The 25,719-nt window shown below is 36.1% G+C and overlaps 1 protein-coding gene across 14 annotated transcripts in view; it reads left to right on the top strand.

The window, feature by feature from the left end:
- The window catches only part of BTBD10 (BTB domain containing 10), a 71,032-nt gene that overhangs the window by 16,491 nt on the left and 28,822 nt on the right, over positions 1-25,719 (top strand). For 3 of the 14 annotated variants that reach the window (XM_032641296.1, XM_032641297.1, XM_032641306.1), the window contains exon 2: positions 10,428-10,585. The exons of 10 other annotated variants lie outside the window; for them this stretch is intronic. In XM_032641296.1, coding sequence (XP_032497187.1) covers positions 10,485-10,585 — 101 coding nt within the window. In that variant the 5' untranslated portion in view covers positions 10,428-10,484. The remainder of the gene's footprint in view (positions 1-10,427; positions 10,586-25,719) is intronic. One more of the 14 variants, XM_032641298.1, reaches the window with a different exon arrangement.

Genomic DNA, 25,719 nt, shown 5'->3' with positions numbered 1-25,719 from the left:
TTCTTAGTGTATAGTTCCTAAGAGCAAGTATTAGCATTAGATACTTTTTGCTCGTTTGAGGATGAGATTCACATGATTGGTGCGTATGATTATACAATATTATTCTTTTTAAAGACAAGCAACTAAGTTAAAGACTCCCTATAAATCTTCATAACTTGCATTTCCTCTTCTCTAGTGTATTCTGTTAAATGAAGTGCCCTTTGGTTTCTTTCATCTTAATTTTATTAATGAGAACATTTTGTAAAAGTTTACATATAGCGTGTATACCAAGCTGTGGGAACACACATGAGTTATCCTTTGTTCTTGCCCTCAAGGAGTCTTACAGTTTAAGGGAAGACATGTGGCAGAAAAATATTCTACCAATGCATAATGATGGAGTTCAGAACATGCTACCCCAAAGTATGGCACCTTCACATATTGAATATTTTAAGCAGAAGGAATTAGAGCAACAGCATGTGCTGGAGGAACTTTCTGACCTGCCTCTAAAGCAGGTCATTAAAACCCTCATGAGAGGTGTCCCTAAACCTAGAGGAAAGGAGCATCTTTAGCTCCAAAGGTGAAGGAACATAGAAATCTGAACGAGAGATAATGCTAGTAAGTTTTTGTCAATTTACTGTACTCTTTCCACGATATTCCAGTCTTCATCAAACTTGGCATAGGAACACTCAGGTTTGTTTCTTCGGGCCTTCATTTGCTTATGAAGGCTCCAGTGTTGAGTAAAGTTTACATTAAATAAACATGTATGCTTTTCTCTTGTTAATATGTCTTGTTACAAGGATCCCAGTTGAAAATTTAGAAGGGTAGGGGAAAAAGATATTTTTCCTCCCCTACTATATGTATTGACCATATTTAAGCAATCAGAAACAAAAAACAAAACTATAGGTAAGCAGTAAAATTAAACAAGGAAGAAAAATTTGATAACAAAGCCATTTCCAAATACTTAACTGTAGCCCCCCACTTCCCAATTATGAAAACAATGTATGGTATATTCAAATAGTATAAGAGATACAATGAAAAGTAAGTCTTTCTCTCATTTCAGCCTTTCCTCAGAGGCAACTAGTTAGAAGTTTTATGTGTTATTTCTAGACATTTAAAAAAACATATAAAAACATTGATGAGTGTTTGCATACATATTTTTAAAATATATTGGAGTACATAATACATATCTGTACTATGCTTTTTAGCATAACGTTATATCTTGGAATGTTTTTCTTATCAGTATGTATCTCATTTTTACTGGTTGCATGATACTGTGGAAATTTTTAACCAATTCATTTCTGGGGAACATTTAGATTGGTTCTAGGTTTTTGCTGTGACAAGTAGTGCTGTGAAGTCAAGGAGATAAAAGAGATGTATGTGTTGTGTGTGTGTGTGTTAGTATAGTGGTATGTATAATTAGAACAAGGGCTGAGCAGAATCTTAAACTTTCAGTGACGTACCTAGGCAGAATGTGTTGGACAATAAGATAGACCCTAAAGTAGTTCCCATGATCCCTGCCTCCTGGTGTTCATGCCTTTGTATAATCCCCTCGCCTTGAGTGTGAGCAGAATTTGTGACTTCCTTCTAACCAAAAGGATATGCTAAAGGTAATGGAATGTTACTTTCCTAGTTATCTTACATAAGACTCCATTTGGCTAGCAGACTGACTATCTACATCATTGGCTTTGAATCCTACTGCCATAAGGAAATGAATTGTTACAATCTCAGTAACCTTGGAAGTGGATCCTTCCCCAGTTGAGCCTCCAAATGAGGATGTAATTATGGTTGACACCTTGATGTAGCCTTGTAGAGGACCCAGCTAAACTATGCTGGATTCCTAACCCACAGAAACTAAGATAGTATATGGTATTGTAAACCACTGGGTTTGTGGTAATTTGTTATGTAGAAAGGAGGTTGTTATGTCCAAATGAGAGAAAAAATATAAAAAATTTAAGCTTCTCGGATACTGCAAGAATATTCTGATAAAAATAACTGAAGGAGTTTTCAGAGAGGTTAGAAACTAGGATGATTTGTCTGTTCTTCCAGAGATTAAAATTTACTTTTAAGCTGAGTGAAATATTTGTTTTACATCATAGTTACTATAGGAATGACCTAAGGGTTTTTTTAAATTAATTAATTTATGTATGTATGTATGTATGACTGTGTTGGGTCCTCGCCACTGCGTGAGGTCTTTCTCTGGTTGCGGTGAGTGGGGGCTACTCTTCATTGTGGTGTGGGGGCTTCTCATTGCGGTGGCTTCTCTTGTTGCGGAGCACGGGCTCTAGGCATGCAGGCTCAGTAGTTGTGGCTCGTTGGCTTAGTTGCTCTGCGGCATGTGTGATCTTCTCGGAATAGGGCTCAAACTTGTGTCCCCTGCGTTGGCAGGCGGATTCTTAACCACTGTGCCACCAGCGAAGTCCGATGACATAAGGTTTTGATTTAGCTACTGAAACTGTTGCCAGCTATTGTGTTCAAAGTACATGGCTCTTTGATGACCCTGTAAAAGTCTAAGGAAATTTTAATGTTCAATAGAACAGGGGAGGGTCAGGTGTACCTTGGAGAAATTGGGAAAACTCAAAATGAGTAGAAATTGTATCCTCAATCATTCTTCCCCTGTTCCCTGTGTTGTGATTATTTTATAATTATTATTTAAATGAGGACATGGATAATATCATATTCACCTTTTTATTCCAGCCATCTAGCACATTATAGATGCTCAATAAATGTTGAGCGACTGTCTAGGAATTCTTGTCGTCTCTGGTGATCTCAAAAGGCAAATGGAAAGTTATAAATGAACTAATGAAATATTATGCAAAATTTGTATTTGGTAGTCTACTAGAGAAAGTCAGCAATGTGCCCAGCACTGTGTTATTATATAAGGTGTCCTGTCTTATTTATTCTTTATAATAATTTGATTGGCAGTTATATTAGTAATAGATAAAATAATGGTAATGAGAATTGTATTATTTTCATTTCACATTTAAGGAAATTGAGGTCTTAGAGGTTAAGAAGCTTGTACAAAGTCATACAACTTAGTTTTATCTGATTCTGAAACCTTTTCTCTAAGTCACTTACTATTGTGGCAGAAGTAGAAAAATTCTCACCAGTTTTCATGATCAAAAATGTGTGTGTGTCATTTATGGCAGTGGGAGGGTGGCTGTGGATTAAGTATGCTTGGGATGGTAAGGGGGGCAGTGTGATGTGGGGGTTTTGATCCAAAAATGCTTTAATTATGTCATGCTAACATGTTTGACATTTGTAAATATTTATTAAACATCTCTGCTGCTGTTTTTTTCTTTTTAAATTTCAGTGCCATAAAATTCTCTTTCTGGTATACCGTTCTTAGGAGTTTGGACAGAGGCATACAATTGTGTAACTACCACCACCACCACAATCCAGATACAGATAGTTCCATCACCCCCCAAAATTACCTTGTGCTATTACCCCAGCTCTAACCTCTTGCTGCTCTATCTGTAATCCCTACAGTTTTGTCCTTCTGACAATGTTATATGAACGAAATCATATGGTATGGAACCTTTAAGTCTTGCTTCTTTCACTTATCATAATGCTTTTGAGATTCCATTTTGTTGAGTGTATTAGTAGTGACTCCAGTTACTTACATGTTGTATCATTAGATGCTGTCCCATCTGTGTCTGCAGAGCTGTTGTTTTTCTTTAATCTTTCTCTTTATTCTATGGGTTGGGTCATTTCTGATACTCTATTTTCAAGTTCCTTGATTGTTTTTTTGTTTTTTGGTCATTCCATCTGCTATTGTGCCCATCTAATGGATTTTTCATTTTAGTTCTTTTCAGCTAGAGCTGAGTTTTCATTTTTTGTTTTCACTTCTCTATTGAGATTCCCTTTCTGCCACTCATTAAGACCATTTTCTTGTTTTATGCTTTGAATATACTTTCCTATAATTGTTTAAGTATATTTATAATATGTGCTTTGAAGTCCTTATTTGCTAAATCCTACATCTGGACCTACTTGGAGTCAGTTTCCATTGACTGCCTTTTTACTGTCTTGTTTCTTTGGATCTCGTAATTTTTGGTTGAAATTTTTGGTGTTCTTGTGAGGATTGTCAGGGTTTTTTTTTTTAAATATATATTTTAAAAATTTATTTTATTTATTTATTTTTGGCTGCATTGGGTCTTACTGTGCACAGGCTTTCCCTAGTTGCAGCGAGTGGTGGGGTACTCTTCGTTGCGGCACGTGGGCTTCTCATTGTGGTGGCCTCTCTTGTTGTGGAGTACAGGCTCTAGGTGCGCGGGCTTCAGTAGTTGTGGCACACGGGCTCAGTAGTTGTGGCTTATGGGCTCTAGAGCGCAGGCTCAGTAGTTGTGGCACATGGGCTTAGTTGCTCTGCGGCATGTGGGATCTTCCCGGACCAGGTCTTCAACCTGTGTCCCCTGCATTGGCAGGAGGATTCTTAACCACTGTGCCACCAGGGAAACCCAGGGGTTTTTTGTTCTAGTGGACCATTAACTTGCCTGGACTCAATCTGCATACTTTGTTTCCTACACAGTATGAGACAGCTTATATCTGTGCTCAGTTCTTTTCTTCCAGCTACTTGTTTTTTTAGCTTGGTCTCCTGGGGAGTGGGGTAAGGGTTAGGGTTCTCTTGCACCTGTGTAATTTGGTGGTCAGCCAAAAATTTGGGCAGAGATTATACCCAGATTTTGGAGCTGATCTGCCTTGTGGTTCCTCTACTTCTGGGGATTCCCTCCTAGTATCTATTTTGTCTTTCAGTAGTGGTCTCTGCTCTCTGACATCCCAAGCCAGTAAGGGCTTCAGCTTTCTGCTGCTTGGGCTGTATGGTTGGGGAATACATTCAGTTTAAAAAGCGTCAAACTCATAGATCTTACGCCATGTAGCTTTCAGTTCTTCTGTAATCCACCATAGGGGCTACCTGGGGTCTCCCCCCATACGTGTGTAATTTAACTGAGCAGAGTTTATGCTCAGATTTTTACGCTTCTGTGGTTCTTTCATTCCCAGTATGTCTGCCTTAAATTTCCAGCTGCACTTCCAGCCCTGAATTATTTTCTCTACCACTTTGAGCTGTGTGCCTGCCTTCACCGTATTTGTAGGGGGTGGGGAGGGCTCTCAGCATAAAAACTTCAAGCTGATCTCATGGTTCTGTACCCTTCCAGTTGGAGTTTTTCAAGAGTAACCTCTTTTGGGCTTCCCTGGTGGTGCAGTGGTTGAGAGTCTGCCTGCCGATGCAGGGGACGTGGGTTCGTGCCCTGGTCCGGGAAGATCCCACATGCTGCAGAGCGGCTGGGCCTGTGAGCCATGGCCACTGAGCCTGCGCGTCTGGAGCCTGTGCTCTGCAACGGAAGAGGCCACAACAGTGAGAGGCCCGCGTACCGCCAAAAAAAAAAAAAGAGAGTAAGCTCTTTTTTTTACTACTGTATGCTTTGAGACACTTTCCAAAAAATGCTATAAAACAATTAAAAATTTTTTTAATCCAAATTTAAATAATTGTTATCTGTATGAGGCTCACATGATCAATTCTCTCGGCTGTGTTTGCGGGAGGTTCCTTTTTATCCCTCTGGTTCCTTTTAAAAGCTGCTTCCTCTTGTTCTTTTTCTTTCACAGTTATATGTATATCATGTATTTTGTGTCTTCAAGCTGGTACAGTCTCTCTTTTATGCCTATAAGGAGAGAAGCTCATCAAATGATCCCTCAAGTTTCTGGCCCTTCAGAAATTCTTCCTACATCTAGACCCCTAGCATTCAGGTGTTTGCTCTTTTAGTCTGCCAATCTCGAGCGATTCATTTGCCCTGGGGGGGCTATCGCTGCTTTTGGTCTTTTCCATATAGGAAAGGTTACCTTAGGACATTTTGCTAGCTCAGGTGCCTTCTTGACTACCTCTTGGTCAGTCTTTCCCATTCCCACCTCTGGGTATTTGGCTTTCTATGCAGCTGAAGGCAGTCCTTGGTGTCTAGCCCTGGTATCACTATGTGATTCTGTTCTATTCACTCTTTTCCCTCTCTATCAGGTCTTTCTCTCCAGTAACTACCACACACTTTGTTTGCCAAGTTTGAGAGATAAAAATAATTTCAATTAACAGAAAAGCTCTTGTGTAATGACACTATTTAGAATGAGATCTCAGTAGTTTGCACAAAGCCACAAGATGGCTGTGTTTAAAAGTGACATCTGGGGCTTCCCTGGTGGCACAGTGGTTGAGAGTCCGCCTGCTGATGCAGGGGACACGGGTTCGTGCCCCTGTCCGGGAAGATCCCACATGCCGCAGAGCGGCTGGGCCCGTGAGCCATGGCCGCTGAGCCTGCACGTCCGGAGCCTGTGCTCCGCAAAAAAAAAAAAGTGACATCTGTTGGCAATAAGGAGCAAATATATGAATTTCTGTGTACTTCACTTGCTACAGTATGGAAGGAATACGGGCTTTCAGTTAGACTGGGATTCTCATCTTAGCCCTAAGATTTCCTCATCTATGAAACAGGATAGTAATATTGTATTGTTTTGAGCTTTAAATAGGAGAAAGTATGTAATCTTCCTAGCACATTGATAACAGGAAGGACAGCATAAATTGTCTCTGGATACTGTCCTTTTTTTTTTTTTTAAGCTCTTCTTTGGGTCATTGCCATTAATTAATAGTGCCTGGAAATAGTGTCCCCGGGAGCACTTACTTATGATACTGTAGTCTTGAAGATTCTGTCTCTTCCTACCCCCACCCCCCTCCTGTTTTAAAGGTAGTAATATCCAAGAGAAGGAGAAGCAATCGACGCCCTCTTTCCCAATTGACTTTTGGCAGTTTCCTGAATGTATGTCTCTAGCCAATAGGCCCAATTGTTCCAGCCTCTGTATGGATTATTTCTAGATTATTTAGAATTTACATTACTTCTGTCATGCCTAAAAATATTAGTAATGAATTGTTACATATTGTCTAAGAACTTTGTTTCCAGTAATCCAGAAATTATTTTTTGGTGATTACAAGATCCAAACCAGATCTTTAATTTGCCTAATATAAAGTAGACATTGGGGATCCAAGTGTCAGATTTTGAAGAACTTTTTATGGTATGGAGTTTAGATCAGGAAATGAAGAGCCATTAAAAGTTTTTAGAAAGATAATTCTGATTATAGCAGAGCTAATATGGAATTGAATGGGGTAAAGAGGTCAAGTAAGAGGCTTATTCTTAGCTATTAAGGGTTTAAATGAAGACAGCAGCCTTATGATTGATAAGGAAGAGAAGGAGTCAAAAGAAAAATTTGAAGTTAGACTTGATGTTGGGAAAGGAGAGGTCAAGGATGACTTAAAGATTTTTGAAAAAAAAAAAAAAGATTTTTGATTCATTGTATGTTATGTGTAAAACCTGGTGTTCTCAAGGGTTTGATCCTATTTCTTTGCTGTCTCCCTGGACCCAGCAGATGAAGATGGAATCCCAAAGAACACCCAGGATATGGGGTTGGAGGGTGGGGTAACAATGCAAGACTACCCAGGTAGGAGAGATACACGAGTAAGTGGTATAGAGCTGTTAGTGGAGTCTTTTCTTCCCATGCTAGGGTGAGTTTTTTTGAGCAGAAGAATGACATCCAACTTGCTTTTAGCATCTGTAAATTTCTTGGCATGTTATATTAGCTATTCAATAAGTACATGAATGAATGAATGAATAAATGAGTGAGTGAGTGAAATAAGATTAATATAATGTCACTGAGTATGGCGTAGAGATTGGTTAAAAATATAGAAGATCATTAGATGTTTCAAAATAGTATATAATGTGTGTCATTTGCTTTTTATTTGTTTGTAGTTAAATCTAGCATTTAAAAATGTGCTAGCATGTGTAGGCAAACACAGGCATATTTTTTCCAGCTACCTTAACTTGAATTTCACTTCTTTTTTGTTTGTACCCTTGCTGTTGGGAGTGAGGAGTGGGGTGAAATCCTTCACATGGTGATACTCAAGTTTTATTGACAAGTGAAATGTAAACATGATTTTCCAGTTGACTTTTTTGATAGCCTTCATCTGAACATTCTTTACTTTCTTGTGGCTGGCTATAATGTACATGTTGTTAATTTCAGTAGGATTGATTAGGAATTCATACTGATATTTCCCAGCTACTAGATATGTGCCACCCACTGTAAAATAGTGGAAAATATGAATTGGAATTTACCTTATTCATTCCTTGTGGTTGTATTTTTTTAGTCACTGTCTCCCATGGTTTAGGATTATTCTTTACTCAGTGGCCTTCTGTGGGTTTCCCGAAGGGTGTGTCTTACAGTTAAGGGTTAGGAGCTAATGTGCCCTTTAAGGAAATGCTAATGCCTGAAATAGCTTATTGGGAGACCTATCCAGTAAGGAGAAAATGCTCTAAATCTCATTCTACATAACCTGCTAAGCCTCTACATCTTTCATTTCCCTCCTTATCAGTTTTCCCTACTATTCTTTTTTACCTTTTGGGTCTCTCTTGGTCTGTGCCCATTTTTTCCTATCTGACTTCCTGCTTTGTCTCTCTGATTTGTTCTTTTTCACCCTTCTCTTCTGCCTCATCTTTTCAAGACAGATAACTAGCTATAATACCAAATTGAAGTTTTAAAGGGTTTCTTATTTAGTAAATATATTTTTATTTTTCTAATTAAATGAAATTGAGATTTTATTTGTTTTCATAACAATTTGTGGTTTTTATGTTCATTTAACATCTGACTGATTTTTAATCAGTCATTCAGCGATCCTTAAGGAAAGGTTTCCTTTTCCAGTATTCAGCAAATAAACTGCATCATTTGCTAAGGAATTTGAATTAGCCATTGTACAGTTCTCCTCCTTCTCCCTTTATTATTTTTATTTCACTCTTTGAGCTACTTTACATATTTATTATATTAAAATGTTAATTTATTATTAGATTTTTCAGTTGTTTTTGGAAAGAAAGTACTAAGTTAACTATTAAGAAAAAAATTCTAAAGTAGCAAAATAGTTTCTCTAAAATAAGTGTTTCTTTTTTTTTTTTTTTTTTTTTTTTTTGCGGAACGCGGGCCTCTCACCGTTGTGGCCTCTCCCATTGCGGGGCACAGGCTCCAGACGCACAGGCTCAGCGGCCATGGCTCACGGGCCCAGCTGCCCCGCGGCATGTGGGATCCTCCCGGACCGGGGCACGAACCTGCGTCCCCCGCATTGGCAGGCAGACGCTCAACCACTGCGCCACCAGGGAAGCCCAAAAATAAGTGTTTCTTTTAATGAGCTCTGAGATAGACTCACAATTTTCATGAGTTTATCTTTGGCATTTTTTGGTGAAATTGTACTGGCATAATCTATACAATTCATTGAGGTACAGTATTTTCTCAATTCTGGATTCCCTTTGACTTTTTTTTTGGATGGAGAATGTAGGCATCCATCCCATTACCTCTCATCCCTTTGACCTTAATGCATAAATCCCTCCTCACTTCCCTCTATCAAATCTGGCTTGGAAAAGTATACAGAAGTGAGTGTCAGGAAACCTGGGTTCTAATCCAGTTTACATAACTGTTCAAATTGTTTAACCTCATTTGTTTTTTCTTTTGGTGTTTGCAATCTCTAAAAGTCAAATCTGACCTACTGTTTCTAAACAGAATACTCCAGTCTGAGCATTTTTCAAGATCAAGACTTCATGCTATATAGTAATAAATTCTCATTGTTCTTTATAATCCTGCTCTTGACCAACATTGTGACCTTTGGCAAAGTTACTAACCTTCTCAGACTGTTTTCTATTCTGTATATGGGGAGTATAATACCTACCTTGTAAGTTGATTGTGAAGATTAAATTGAGTAGTGAATATACTTTAAAGTGCTTAGTTCAGGTATTTCGTAAAGCTGTTGTTAAGTGAGTTCTATAATTTTACAGGACTGTAGTAGAACTAACAGTCATAAGCCTGACATATGAAAAGGCATAAAATACATGAATCATATTGATAAAATGTTTTTTGATAATTGCACTATAAGGAAACATCAGGATGTTTGCATACTTTTAGTTTTGAACAAATATTAAATTTCTATTCATGGTCTTTAACTTGGTTAAAGAAATAACAACATTGTTATCTGGTCTTACTAGATGCTTTGTTAAGTATCTTAAAATTTTAGTAATTAAAAAATGTGTTCCAAATGAAATTTTGTCTGAAAGAATCATTCTGTGGAGTTGTTTTTGTCTCTTTTGGTTCTGTATTGATGTTTGGAAACATGAGGTACCCAAATGTCAATAAGTATGTTTACTAAATACAAATAAGATATTATTAAAATGTTGTATAGGAGTAACAAATTTAATCGAATAATCAAATGAAAAGTACCTAAAAAGGCTTTTGGTGTTTATTTTAATCTGATTTGTGGCATTTTGTGTGTCTGATGTTTTATAATCCTGTTCATCACTTTAAAAAATGTCACAGTAATGTCAGAAAGGATACAAAATTCTGTGACTTACTCTGCATGGAATAGATTTAAAGGTCAACACTACTCTTTTATGTAGGTTATGGGTGCTTCATGTGTGCTTTCAGAGCAGTAGTGTGAGGAAGCTTGAAGTGGGATGGCAGGACGGCCTCATCCTTATGACAGTAACTCCAGTGATCCAGAGAATTGGGATCGGAAATTGCATAGTAGACCTCGTAAACTTTATAAACATTCAAGGTAGGTAGAAAATATGTATTTCACATGTCAAAGCTCTGCTAAAACTGATTTTTATGAAGAATCAAACTGCATTTGGTGTGGCCAAGTCCTGTCAGGGTGGGAGCCGGTTTACAAAATATATGAATGTTTGCATTTCTCCTTAAATAACTTTGAGGGAAACAATTTTTCATTTTAATTTTCTTATATTTGTATTTATATGAATTTTAATTTCTGTTTCTAAATAATGCTAAAATATCCTTAGTTGACCCCATGAATAAATGCTATAGTTAATTTAACTGGGAAGTCTGGCAAGTCAGGTTAACTCTTTGTATTTAAAACTCTCTAATACGAATTTATTTTGTGCTCTAAATACATTGTGTATGATAATTTATAGGCTTTTGTCAGTCTGTGCCTCTGTACATTTTTAACTATGTGAAATTATGTTGTGTTATCATTGTGATCCTAATAGTAAAATCAGTCCATCAGTGACTCGCCTGGTTCATTTAAAGTTTGCTGCATTAAATGAAATTCAGTTGAAAAGTTTCAGCCCATTTATACATTATTTTTAAAGCTTTCATTTTGTGCTATGTGACTTATGGGGAACACCTCTTTTAGAACACTTTATGATCTGATATTTTAAGATGTTGACACCTCATAAACCTCACATAATGCGGGTATGTAAGCATGTTTTCATAGAGAGTTGTGCTTTATGAACATTTACTTAGGGGATATTATTGAACGTTTAACTTACTTGAATGTAAAATTCTCCTGATCACTGATAACTAATACCAGCTTTATTGAAAAAGAATAAAAACATGCCGTGATACTGAAATCCTTTTTGTAATTTTAAAGAAATGATTCAGCTACTTTTATTAAGTTATATACATGGCTAGAAAATATGAGTGACTAGTACTATTTAAGTCTCCTGACAAGATGTGTACCTTTATTGTGGACTTTTAATGTGGTGAGGTCTAAAATGAAGATGCTGAGTTGACTTTTTTTATTTATAAGTACACACTAGTGGTGTGTTTTTTGGTTTATTTGTTTTTTTGGTGTGTTTGTGTGTGTGTGTGTCCTTCAATTGGTGCTCTAGTTCTTTTTCTCCATCCTGTTTTACATGGATATTTATTTTGTCTTTGAGATTAAAGAGATATTGGTTTTATCTCATTAAATATGGGACTTTATTTATATCTGATGTTATATACATTTTTTCAGGTGAATTATATCTTATCCTTGCTAGTTCTTAATATTTTTCTACTGATGTACAAGACTTTGTTGTATATGAAGTCATGACAAGGTGAAAATAAACTATTGTTTGCTTTATGAAAGCTGTGGGCATACAATGGGAAAAATTTATTAAAAAACAGTACTTTTAAATTGCTGTTATTTTACTTCAGTAAAAACAGTTATCATAGCTCTTCTTGATTTCTATAGCATCAGTATCTTTTTGGTGCTCTTTTTAAAAAAGATTGCAGTAGTATTGGTTGTTTAAGTGAAAAATATTAGAGAAGTAAATGAATACCAATGTATTGATTTTTTTTTTTTTTTTTTTTTTTTAATGGAAAGACCGTGAAATCCTTTGATCTTATCTTAACCTCATTCATGGAAAAACTTCCCAAGGGAAAACAGTTTACTTTTTGGGACCTCTTGTTCCTATGAACTTACGAACATGTAACTTCAGATGCTTTAAAAATATATTCAAGGGACTTCCCTGGTGGCACAGTGGTTAAGACTCCATGCTCCCAACGCAGGGGGCCTGGGTTTGATCCCTGGCCGGGGAACTAGATCCCACATGCGTGCCTCAACTAAGACCCGGTGCAACCAAATAAATAAATAAATATTAAAAAAAAAAAAAAAAAATATATTCAATTTGACTTTTTTAAAATGGTAGCTTTTGAATTAATAGTAAATTAATTGAGCGGAATTAAAAACTAACAGCAGCAAGTATTCTTGAGAACCTGTGCTCAGTTCAGGAGAGATTAAGCAGTTCGTCAGGGTACCATCATGGAATGCTTTAATATCCACGTATGGAACAATTAGAGGACAATAGGGCACTAAACTGTGGTAGTGAGTTGCAGTAAAATAAGAGTTCAGAGAAGGAATCAGTGTCAGTCTGAACAGGTGAAAATGAGACTTGAACTAATCCTTGGATGGTTAGGTAGATGGAGGGCATTCCTGCCAGGGACCTTCTGGAGATTACCTTGACTGGATCTAAAGGTAGAGCTCTGTGAATAGTATTACTGTCCCCATTTAACATGAAAAAAATGAGGTTAATAAACTTGCCCAAGGCCATCCAACTTATAAATGACAAAGCTAGAATTTATAAACAAGCTTCTCCTTCTTTTTATTTTTTAAAATTTTGAATAACTTATTGTGATACATTTAAAAGACATATACAGTAGAGAGAACAGGTATAATGAACCTCTATGTACCCATTCTCCAGCTTCAAGTTATCAACTCATGGCTGATTTTGTTTCATCTATACTTCTGCCTACTCGCATCCTTTTTCTGAATCTTGTGTATTTTATTTAGGGATGTTTGAGTAGAAGGAAGCCAGATTAAACACTGGCTTAACTTAGGGGTTTATTTTTCTTGTACACAAAAAGGCTTCAGTATATTAGGGTCAAAGGTCTTTGATTTTTCTTGGTGTTTCCTCACAATCACAAGATGGCTTACCATAGTTCCAATTGTCATGTCCACCTTCCAGACGAGGAGGAGGAGGAAGGGAGACGGGGACGATGGGAAAGAGGTTTCATTTATATCAGGAAATTAAATTTCTCAGAAATTTCCAGCGGGATTCTGCTTATATCAATAAATCATTGTCTAGAACTGTGTCATATGGTCATCTCTGGATTATGGAGACTGAGAAATATAAGTGCTCCCGTTGCCACCTCAAACAGAATTGGGCATTTAAATTTACAAAAACTAAATGTGTCAGTCTGTTAAGGCTGCTATAACAATACCATGGACTGAATGGCTGTATTATAAACAACAGAAATTTATTTCACATGGTTCTGGAGGCTGGGAAGTCCAAAATCAAGGCACTGGCACATTTGGTATCTGGTAAGGGCTTGCTTCCTGCTTCAGACACCCCTCTTTTTGCTGTGTCCTCACATGGTAGAAGGGACTAGGGATCTTTCTGGGATCTCTTTTATAAAGGTATTAGTCCCATTCATGAAGGCTCTGCCCTCAGGAGCTAATCACCTCCCCTCCATATACCATCACGTTGGGGGAATACATATCAACAGATGAATTTTGAAACTAAAAACATTCAGCCTTTAGCAATAAAGAAATAAGCATACTTTATTGGTTCAGTTTTTGAGGATTTTCAAAAAAGTTATTTAAATTTGCTTTTTGTTTTGTTCACATATTGGAACAGCCTGCTTTCTAAAATGTTTTTCCTTTGATTTTTTTCCCCCTTTACCTTTCTTTATTAGCAAGGATAAAAATAAATTTCTTGAATTATAAAGGTAACAATAATAACTACTATATACATGTACTTACCTTGGAGGTTTGAGGGTTTGGTGGGCATTGCGTTATGGTTTCTCTTTTACCTAATACAACTTTAAGGTACTTTCTTTTCTGATATTTCTTTGAATGTAGACTTAATAGGTATAACACTGATATAAAAGACAAGGCAGGGAAACTGATCTCAGGGTGCCTGTGATTCCTCTGTAAGTGCATACAAATGAATTAGATAGCTGAAAAATTACTGAACTTTATTTCTTTCTGACTAGTAGTTGTATAGTTAATACTTATATTGAGGGGTTTGGTAGCTTGCTGAGAGGTTAAAGATCATTTCAGTTGAAGTTTATTTGGCTTGAGTTATGACAACTTTCTTTAAATTAGAAGAGTTTTTGCTATTTAAAAAGGAAAAGGAAAGAGCACCTTTTCTGTGTAACTGATGTTAAAATGCCCTAGAGTGACAATATGCTAAAAGCTCTTGCATATTTGAATTGGGTCAAATACAACTGTTTAAAACTCAGATCTGCAGTCTGCTCAGGTTACTAAAGACAAATGCATCATACGTTCAATATCAGACTTTGCCGCAAGGGGTTCATTCCCACATAGAAGTACGCATGCTCCTTTCTTCTGAGACTGCACGAAGATTGAGCTTTCCATTTTCCTTTTTAAGTCACTCTTTAGTCCTAGCAGCAGTTTAGAAATGGAAAAGTTTGGTTGCTTTAAAGAGTAGTTCCTTAGTGGGTTCTTAAAGTACAGATAATATTTTCTCTTCAGTTCCAAAGAGAAGTTTTACTGCCCAGAATAGGTACACAATAAAAATATTGAAAGGAAAAAAGAAAGTTAGCTGCATCCTAGTTTTCTAAAACCTGGCAAGCTGGCAGAGCTAGAATTAGCTTTACAGATGGCATTTGGCAACATATCTACATATCACTAAGCCCTCATCTCCTGAGTTTTCTTCATCCTGTCTATCAGTTACAATATCCAATCACTGCACAAAGATGGAGAAGTGGGACGATCACAGCTCACACGATGCTGTTTGGTTAGAAACGTCAGTGCTGCACAACCCACGGCTGAGTCAGTGTCTGTGAGAAAATAAACTGAATTAATATATAGCGGGGGTTGTATCTCTGAACATTTAAAGCCTAAATAACCTCCATAGCATTATTACACAGTAGAGGGAGGAAAGCTAAAGGAAGTCTGTAGACAGGTGAGGTAGGGTGACTGGGAAATTTTCTCATTGTTCAGAGGAATTCTGAAGATGATGGAAATATCAGATGTGCTAAAGTTTCCTAGTAATGCCCAAGGATGCTGACCTGGCTTTCAGTGCTGCATTGTTTGAAAAAGCAGAGTCCCTTTATACTCTGATTTCAAAATTTTTTTCTTGTTTTTGTGTGTCTTCCTTGGCATATACTAAAGTAAGGTGTGTATTCATTTATTACATGATAATGCTGGGTTATAATTCTATACATATATGAGAGAGGTTGAGAGAGATATGTTTAGCCTTTGTTTCATTATGATCATTTATGTTTCTGAATGTTAAAGATCATATGTCTTGATTGTCAGTTTAATGGCAAGTTATTTAAAATAAATAATGTGTGTTTTTATTGTTTCTATGGGTTTGAGGCTTTGTTTTTTATTTCATTTAAAGTCTTAGTAGAATCTTTATGTAATTGAGAATGCATTATGTTTGATATTGTTTCTTATGAATATCATAAAATTTATTTAAGGAAAAACTAATTTTGAAATAATATTTTTGATATATTTGAAAATAAAATTCAAGATAGAGAAATGAAATAATTTCCTAAAGAAGAAGGTGAATGTATTTTTACTTTTGGATGAATTAAGGATTAGTTGAATCACTTTATATATATTTTACAGAACTGAATGTATTTGAATGATAAAGTTTTAACTGGTTAAGATGACTTTTTTCCTAGTTTTTTGGAACACAGGCTCTGAGTAGATGATCTAGATACTGCCACTGAAATAGAGAGTAAATCAGATAAGTTTTTGGATTGCTGCAAATTGATTTTCAACCAGAAAATGTTTCTAAATGAAGATAATTGTTCTTGCTATGAGATTTTAAGTCTTGACTGGTAACAGTGCTTTACTTTATTAGGAAATTTTGGCACAATTTTAAATAATTTGACTAATGGCTTTTTTCTTTTGTCTTCATTATCCCTATCCTACTGAGCCTTCATTTGGTAGGGATTTGGGAGGATATACAACATTTTAAAATTATTTTAAATGTTATTAAGTAGTTTATAACATTCCTTTCCTTGAAATGTCAGGAAGTTCTTGTGATTTCCCCCATTTTATTTCTAAAAGTTTGAATGGTCATCTTGATGGTTATCATAACTTATTTGTATAGATAGGCTAACTGGTGGTATCTTATTTTGGCTTTTTTTTTCCCCCCTGCTTTTGTGTCCAGAAATGTTTTTCTAAGCTTGCTTTAGTAATAGAGTTATAAAAGCAGAAATCTCACGCTAGACTTATACTTTATAGAATATTTTTTTCTCTGGTTCGGCTTATTTTTTAAAAAATAATGCCTGTGTTATAAATATAAGAGTAATACATATTCATTACATAAATTTGATAGATACAGAAGAGCACATAGAATAAAATTAAAATGTTCTACCATCAAAAGAAAAACTTTAAATATTTTCACGTATAACCTTTTTTCCCTGTGTATATATAAAAATATAAATTCACACATAAACACTTAAAAATAATTTTGGGATATTACTGTATACAATGTTATATAACCCATCTCTTGTTGTTTTCTTTTTCTTTTTTAATAAAAAGCAAACTTAATCATGAACGTTCCCTTTGTCATGAAAGTCTTCTATAGCATAATTCTTGAGAACTGCATTGTGTTTTATGTATATATATTTTGTAATTTATTTCACCAATCTGAGTTTTTCTGATTCGTGATCAGAGAAAAGATCAGCTTGATTCCACAGCATAGATTTCTCTAAAAAGGAAGACTGTCTTAAGGAGTTAAGTAAAAAATAAAATTTTGATACTTTTCAGAAGGAAAAAGATTCTCAGTGTGATTATACAATGAACTCTATAAAGATATGCACACTACTTTTAAAACAAAGCAGATAAGATTGCCATAACAAAGTATAGAAAATCTTCTTAAAAATCAGGGAAACAGAGCTCAGACAAGCTGAGACTTTTAAGAAATGCAAAGGCCAACCAAAAGGGTTTCTTATATTACATTTTAAGAAGGAAATCAGTGAAAGTGTAATAATAATGTATGGCAATGAGGTAAGAAAAAAATTCCTCAAGTCTTATTTAGGAGCTTCTTTGTCAGAGAGGAAAAGCAAACCACCACCACCATCAATAATAATAGCAAAGCAAACATTTCTAGTAAGGACAGAAAACCAACATGAATATAGAGATAAGTAATGCCTCTAGCTAAATGAATTGTCTTCTGGAACATCTTACAATTAAGGAACCGACTGTAAAATCTTAAAATTATTTATATTATTTGTAGTCTTTAAAGGTTTTAGGAGAATACAAGAAGTACTAAAAGATGAGGGGTTCTAGGCCTGGTTTTGAAAAAGACAGAAGATTTTAGAGCAAAAAATGAAGGATAGTTTATGACTAACTTGAAGGAAAAAAACAGGTTAAAGATGATCCAGAATGGGTTTGCTAAAAATAGATTGTCAGAACAACTTTGATTTTTCTCTGATGCAGTTGGTAGTCTAGTAGCAATAGGTATTTGGACTTAAACTTAGGTTTTGGTAAAAAAAATTTTTTATATCCTTGGGTGAAGGAAAAATGAGTTAGCCACTAGTTGATTGTTTTAATTAATCAACACAGTTTTCATTTTGAAGGATCCTCTCCAAAGGTTTTTGGTCTTGGAAGGTGGCTTTGTTCTTTGCTTTTGTCTTATTGCTCAAATGGAGAAGGCAAATTATCAAATTTATAGGTGACAGTGAAGAAAGAAAGATCGTAAATAAAACACTAAATGATCCATAGTGATCTCCAAGTCTGGATTGTTGGACTAAATTTAAATGAACTTTTGAGGCATATACATAAGGCCTGAAAAACACTAATATACACTAAGTTAGCATGGCCTTATATATAGCATCACATTTGGAAAAGACTTGAGGGTAGTTCTTGGCAGTAAACTTGGTATGAAACAAAAGTACACTATGGCTGCCATCATCTCATCTTCTTCCCCCCCCCCCCCCCCCCCCCCCGCCCCGCCTTAGAAACCATCTTAACGAATGGAAAGGAAGGTTAGAGCCACTTCAGTACACCAAAGTGTTGTCTTTACTTCTTTGTATATTCAGAAGGAAGGATGTGAAGAAATTGGAAGTCTTGTCAGCTTAGGTAACTAAAAATTTAAAGGTCTTGGGGACATCTCTGGTAGATGTTAAGGAATCTCACAATAAGAGCTGTCTTCAAATATGTGAAGAATTATCATTTGGATAAGAAACGACTCAAGTTTGAGTCAGACTTGTTTAAGGTTAAAAGCATGAGCTGCAAAATTGTGTTCCTTTGGTCACATCTCAGACCTGCCACTTTCTTAGCTACATGATTTTAGGCAAGTTTTTTAGCCTCTAAGCTTTCATTTTCTCAACTGTAAAATGGGTATGGTTTTGACTATTTAATGAAAATATGTATAAAGTGTTCAGTATTGTGCCTGGCATATACTAAATACTCAAATGTTAACATTGTTATTGTTGTAGCAGATAGAATTAAGACAGTGGTTCTCAACCAGAGAGGTGATTTTTACCCCTCATTGAGCATTTAGCAATGGGTGAGGACATTTTTGGCTGTTACAACTAGAAGCAGTACTAATAGCATCTACTGGGTGGGGGCCAGGAATGTCAAAATGATGACTCTGTCCTCTTTACCTTGTTTTATTTTTCTGCATAGCACTTATCAGCATGTGATATTTAATATATTTATTTATATATGTTCTATGTTATTCTACACTAGGATGTATTAATTTTAAGGGCAGAGGCTTTCTCGGTTATATCCACCAGGGCTAGAATAATAAGTAGCATATAATAGGTGTTCAGTGCCTATTTGGTAGAGTGACTGCATGATAAAGCTAAAAACATTGCTAGAGAAGAGAATAAGAATACTTTTAGTTATTATAGGGTATAGTTGTCATTGTGTGTTGCAAGCACCTAATACTTATTGATGAATTAAAACCACAGTAGTTTTTAGAAGTAAAAAAGTTAGCAATATAACATTTAGATATTATAACTCCTATTCAGAGACTCCTCAGTTTGGAGAGGTTCTTTCCTAGCAACATCTTCCTTTATTAAAGTTCAAAATTCAGAAACAAGGTAATGGATATTTAAAAAACGCAGAAGAAACCTCCAGCTCCTTTGCTGTCTGCATGAAAGTAATTTTTGTCAGTTAGGAAAACCTTTACCTTGATAGTAAAATGTTAAAAGTTTGGCCATTAAGGGTTCCTTTTCTGTCAGAATTTTTAGTATCTAGGTCTTCATTTGACTTCAAAGAAAAGATGCTCTAAGTAGTCATACAACAGTATATCAAACTCCCTTGCTGTTGCTACTACTTCTGCCTTACTAGAGTTGCTGATATATCTGACAATGGGGTTTTAGGAAGAAGAGAAAGACTAATATTAAAACTATTCTTGAGCTATATTTCTTGTCTTTTTGTGGGGAAATCTGGGACTTAAGTATCATTTAAACTATTTCTATGGAAAATATGCATCAACATACTTACAGATGACCTTTGAGTAGCCCATTCCTCAGTTGAGAACTGCCCTTTCAGTGATTAGCCTTTGTTTCTTGGGAAACTGATCATAAATTAAGAACAAAAGCTTATAGAAAAGGCAAATTGACAAAAAAGGGAAAAGAAGGGAGAGAAATTTGCATTAAATATGTTGAAAATAGATTTAAAAGTTTAATTGCATTTCTTATATCATCATAGTTACTGACACTTAACAGGATCAGCAAACGTTTTCTATAAAAGGCTGGATAGTAAATATTTTTGGCCGTATGGACTACATAGTCTGTCACAACTCCTCAGTTTTGCCCTTATGGAGTGAAAGCAGCCATAAGCAATATGTAAATGAATGGCTGTGGTGTTCTAATAAAACTTTATTTACAAAATGCGGTAATGGGTTGAATTTGGCTTTGTTTGCCAACTCTTGACCTAACACATTAAAAATACTTGTAGGGCTTCCCTGGTGGCGCAGTGGTTGAGAGTCCGCCTGCTGATGCAGGGGACAGGGGTTCGTGCCCCTGTCCGGGAAGATCCCACATGCCGCAGAGCCGCTGGGCCCGTGAGCCGTGGCCGCTGGCTGAGCCTGTGCCTCCGGAGCCTGTGCTCCGCAATGCGAGAGGCTGCAACAGTGAGAGGCCTGCCGTACCACAAAAAAAAAAAAAAAAGTAAAAATCCCAATTAATGTAAATTAATTGCTTAAAATATATTAATATAAAATCATTTAAAAGGTTTAGTTAAAAAATCTAAAACATAATATAGACTATAGTAATAGAAATGGCTTATTTTTCCCCAAAGTAATATTGCTTCTTTAATAAGGACAGACTAATTAAAAAAATGGATGCATCTAATCTGAAATTTACAAAGATGCTTACCTTGTCCTTAAGGAAAGATGCGTTTGGGGGACTTCCCTGGTGGTCTGGTGGGTAAGACTCTGAGCTTGCAAGGCAGGGGGCCTGGGTTCGATCCCTGGTCCAGTAACTAGATCCCGCATGCATGTAGCAACTAAGAAGCCTGTGTGCCACAACTAAGACCTGGCGCAGACAAAATAAATAAATAATTTTAAAAAAAGAAAAAAAAAAGACACACTAAATAGCCCCCATCACCAGGCCGCTAGCCTTAAAAAAGAAAAAACGTGTTTTTAAAAGCTTGATTAAGTGTTTAAAACACCTTGTAAACTGTAAAGCTCCATATCTATATCTCTGTAGACACAAAGACACACACGGAAGTATTTGACAAGGAATAAACAGTTGTCACAGGAAATGCTTAGATGTTATGTATATCCTGAAACTTAAGCTAAATTCAACAAACATTAATAAGACGTACCAGGTTATGATGTTAGTTGCTGGAAGTGTTTAAAGATAAATCCTTAAAGCAGGAAAGTAATATAAGGTTGTACCCTATGTATACAAGGGTGCCATATATAAGTGAGTACTACTCACTTTGTAGATATTTTAGTTTTATGTATTTGTTACAACAATTTTCTGTTAGCAGCAGTGCTTGTAAATATCATTTATTTCTGGAAATTTTTCATGTATTATTTCTTTGATAACTTACTTCCCTCTGTTCTCTCTGGAACATATCAGTATACATTTGAATGGTGACCTCCTTCCTCTAATTTTCTCGTCCTTTCAGTCTCATTTTTCATTTCTTTTTCTTTTATTCCCAGTTTTTCTTTCAACCCTTCTAGTAACCTTTTAAAATTTCTGCTCTTGTGTTTGAATTTCTAAGAACTCTTTTCATTCTCTAATTAAAAAAAAAAAAATTCCCGTCCTTGTTTTATGGAGACATTTTTAAATAGCACTGAGTTTATTGATTACAGTTTTGCTTTTTCTTCCTGTCTCTACATTGTTTATTGCCTTTTTTGTTAGGTTTATTAAACTTATTGTGAAATAGTTTTTGATTTATAAGAAATTAAAAAAAAATTGTACAGTGAGTTCCTGGGTACTCTTCACCCAGCTTCCCTCAATGATAACATCTCACATAAGTGCATCAAACTAGGAAAATGACATTGATACAGTACTATAAGTGACTATAGACATCAGTTTTTATATGCGCTTTTTCTGGTATATATTCTGTGATAGTTTATCACATATAGATTTGCGTAACTACCACCACAATCAGGATATAAAACTTTTGCATCACCACAGAGAAACTCCTGCATGCTACCCCTTTAGAGTCATACCCATTCCCCATCCCTAATCTCTGACAACCCCTAATTTGTTCTCCATCACTGTAATTTTGCCATTTTGAGAATGATATACAGATGAAGTCAGATAGGATGTAAACTTTGGGGTTTGGGTTTTTCATTCAGCATAATGCCTTTGAGATCTATCGCATTGTTGAACATGTCAGTAGTTTGTTCTTATTTAATTTCTGAGTATTATTCCATTGTATGTATGTACAACAGTTTATCCATTCAGAGAGTGGCATGGTTTTTGTTATAAACTTTGCAATAATTGTTGGATTTAAAAAATTCTATATATATTACTTTAGTTTTATTACTCCCAACCCCCATAGGAGTCCGTAGTTTCACTGAACAAAATGATAGAGACCCTAAAATTTCTCTTTAATTCTTAGGAACCTGTCTACCTTTGGAAGCTGTTCATGTATTTAGAATTTTTAAACAAACTAGGTGGCAAACTCACATGTGGAAATTCATGCAGAATTAATATTCTAAAGTTTGATATAAATAGATACTTGCTTCTGAGGGTCACTATTTTAGTAAGATTTTTAAACTTTTGGAGAGACTTATTGCCTATTGATTTATCAATACTTTATGCTTCAAAGCATGATTCTTCTTTTTGTAGAATTATTTTTTTTATATAGCAGGCTCTTATTAGTTATCTATTTTATACATTTTAGTGTATATATGTCAATCCCAATCTCCCAATTCATCACACCACCACCACCACCCCTGTGCCACTTTCCCCCCTTGGTGTCCATACGTTTGTTCTCTACATCTGTGTCTATTTCTGCCCTGCTAACCGGTTTGTCTGTACCATTTTTCTAGATTCCACATATATGCGTTAATATGTGATAATTGTTTTTCTCTTTCTGACTTGCTTCACTCTGTATGATAGTCTCTAGATCCATCCACGTCTCTACAAATGACCCAATTTCATTCCTGTTTATGGCTGAGTAATATTCCATTGGATATATGTACCACATCTTTATCCATTCATCTGTCGATGGGCATTTAGGTTGCTTCCATGACCTGGCTATTGTAAATAGTGGTGCAGTGAACGTTGGGGTGCATGTGTCTTTTTAAATTATGGTTTTCTCTGGGTATGTGCCCAGTGGTGGGATTGCTGGGTCATATAGTAATTCTATTTTTAGTTTTCTAAGGAACCTCCATACTGTTCCATAGGGGCTGTATCAGTTTACATTCCCACCAACAGTGCAAGAGGGTTCCCTTTTCTGCACATCCTCTCCAGCATTTGTTATTTGTAGGTTTTCTGATGATGCCCATTCTAACTGGTGTGAGGTGATACCTCATTGTAGTTTTGATTTGTATTTCTCTAATAATTAGTGATGTTGAGCAGCTTTTCATGTGCTTCTTGGCCATCTGTATATCTTCTTTGGAGAAATGTCTATTTAGGTCTTCTGCCCATTTTTGGATTGGGTTGTTTGTTTTTTTAATACTGAGCTGCATGAGCTGTTTATATATTTTGGAGATTAATCCTTTGTCTGTTGATTCATTTGCGAATATTTCTCCCATTCTGAGGGTTGTCTTTTCATCTTGTTTGTAGTTTCCTTTGCTGTGCAGAAGCGTTGAAGTTTCATTAGGTCCCATTTGTTTATTTTTGTTTTTCTTTCCATTACTCTAGGAGGTGGATCAAAAAAGATCTTGCTGTGATTTATGTCAAAGAGTGTTCTTCCTATGTTTTCCTCTAAGAGTTTTATAATGTCTGGTCTTACGTTTAGGTCTCTAATCCATTTTGAGTTTGTTTTTGTGTATGGTGTTAGGGAGTGTTCTAATTTCATTCTTTTACATGTAGCTGTTTAGTTTTCCCAGCACCACTTATTGAAGAGACTGTCTTTTCTCCATTGTGTATCTTTGCCTCCTTTGTCATAGATTAGTTGACCGTAGGTGCGTGGGTTTATCTCTGGGCTTTCTGTACTGTTCCATTGATCTATATTTCTGTTTTTGTGCCAGTACCATACTGTCTTGATTACTGTAGCTTTGTGGTATAGTCTGAAGTCAGGGAGTCTGATTCCTCAAGCTCCATTTTTTTCCCCTAAAGACTGCTTTGGCTATTCGGGGTCTTTTGTGTCTCCATACAAATTTTAAGATTTTTTTGTTCTAGTTCTGTAAAAAATGCCATTGGTAATTTCATAGGGATTGCATTGAGTCTGTAGATTGCTTTGGGTAGTATAGTCATTTTCACAGTATTGATTCTTCCAATCCAAGAACATGGTATATCTCTCCATCTGTTGGTATCATCTTTAATTTCTTTCATCAGGGTCTTTTAGTTTTCTGCCTACAGGTCTTCTGTCTCCCTAGGTAGGTTTATTCCTAGGTATTTTATTCTTTTTGTTGCAGTGGTAAATGGGAGTGTTTCCTTAATTTCTCTTTCAGATTTTTCATCATTAGTGTATAGGAATGCAAGAGATTTCTGTCCGTTAACTTTGTATCCTGCAACTTTACCAAATTCATCGATTAGCTCCATTAGTTTTCTGGTGGAATCTTTAGGATTCTCTATGTATAGTATCATGTCATCTGCAAACAGTGACAGTTTTACTTCTTCTTTTCCAATTTGTATTCCTTTTATTTCTTTTTCTTCTCTGATTGCCATGGCTAGGACTTCCAAAGCTGTATTGAATAATAGTGGTGAGAATGGACATCCTTGTCTTGTTCCTGATCTTAGAGGAAATGCTTTCAGTTTTTCACCCTTTAGAATGTTTGCTGTGGGTTTGTCATATATGGCCTTTATTATGTTGAGGTAGGTTCCCTTGATGCCCACTTTCTAGAGTTTTTGTCATAAATGGGTGTTGAATTTTGTCAGGAGCTTTTTCTGCATCTATTGAGATGATCATATGGTTTTTATTTTTCAGTTTGTTAATATGGTGTATCACACTGATTGATTTGCATATATTGAAGAATCCTTGCATCCCTGGGATAAATCCCACTTGATCATGGTGTGTGATCCTTTTAATGTGTTGTTGGATTCTGTTTGCTAGTATTTTGTTGAGGATTTTTGCATCTATATTCATCAGTGATATTGGTCTCTAATTTTCTTTTTTTGTAGTATCTTTGTCTGGTTTTGGTATCAGGGTGATGGTGGCCTCATAGAATGAGTTTGGGAGTATTCCTTCCTCTGCAATTTTTTGGAAGAGTTTGAGAAGAATGGGTGTTAGCTGTTCTCTAAGTGTTTGATGGAATTCACCTGTGAAGCCATCTGGTCCTGGACTTTTGTTTGTTGGAAGATTTTTTTTTTTTTTTTTTTTTGCCGGTACGCGGGCCTCTCACTGTTGTGGCCTCTCCCGTTGCGGAGCACAGGCTCCGGACGCGCAGGCTCAGCGGCCATGGCTCACGGGCCCAGCTGCTCCGCGGCATGTGGGATCTTCCCGGTCCGGGGCACGAACCCGTGTCACCTGCATCGGCAGGCGGACTCTCAACCACTGCGCCACCAGGGAAGCCCTGTTGGAAGATTTTTAATCACAGTTTCATTACTTGTGATTGGTCTGTTCATATTTTCCATTTCTTCCTGGTTTTGTCTTAGAAGGTTATACCTTTCTAAGAATTTGTCCATTTCTTCCAGGTTGTCTATTTTATTGGCATAGAGTTGCTTGTAGTAGTCTCTTAGGATGCTTTGTATTTCTGTGGTATCTGTTGTAACTTCTCATTTTTCATTTCCAATTTTATTGATTTGAGTCCTCCCTCTTTTTCTTGATGAGTCTGGCTAATGGTTTATCAATTTTGTTTATCTTCTCAAAGAGCCAGCTTTTAGTTTTATTGACCTTTGCTA

The sequence above is a fragment of the Phocoena sinus genome, chromosome 8 (assembly GCF_008692025.1).
Source record: "Phocoena sinus isolate mPhoSin1 chromosome 8, mPhoSin1.pri, whole genome shotgun sequence".
Taxonomy (NCBI): domain Eukaryota; kingdom Metazoa; phylum Chordata; class Mammalia; order Artiodactyla; family Phocoenidae; genus Phocoena; species Phocoena sinus.
Note: the sequence above shows the minus strand (reverse complement) of the source record. Positions and strands in the feature narration are given on the sequence as shown.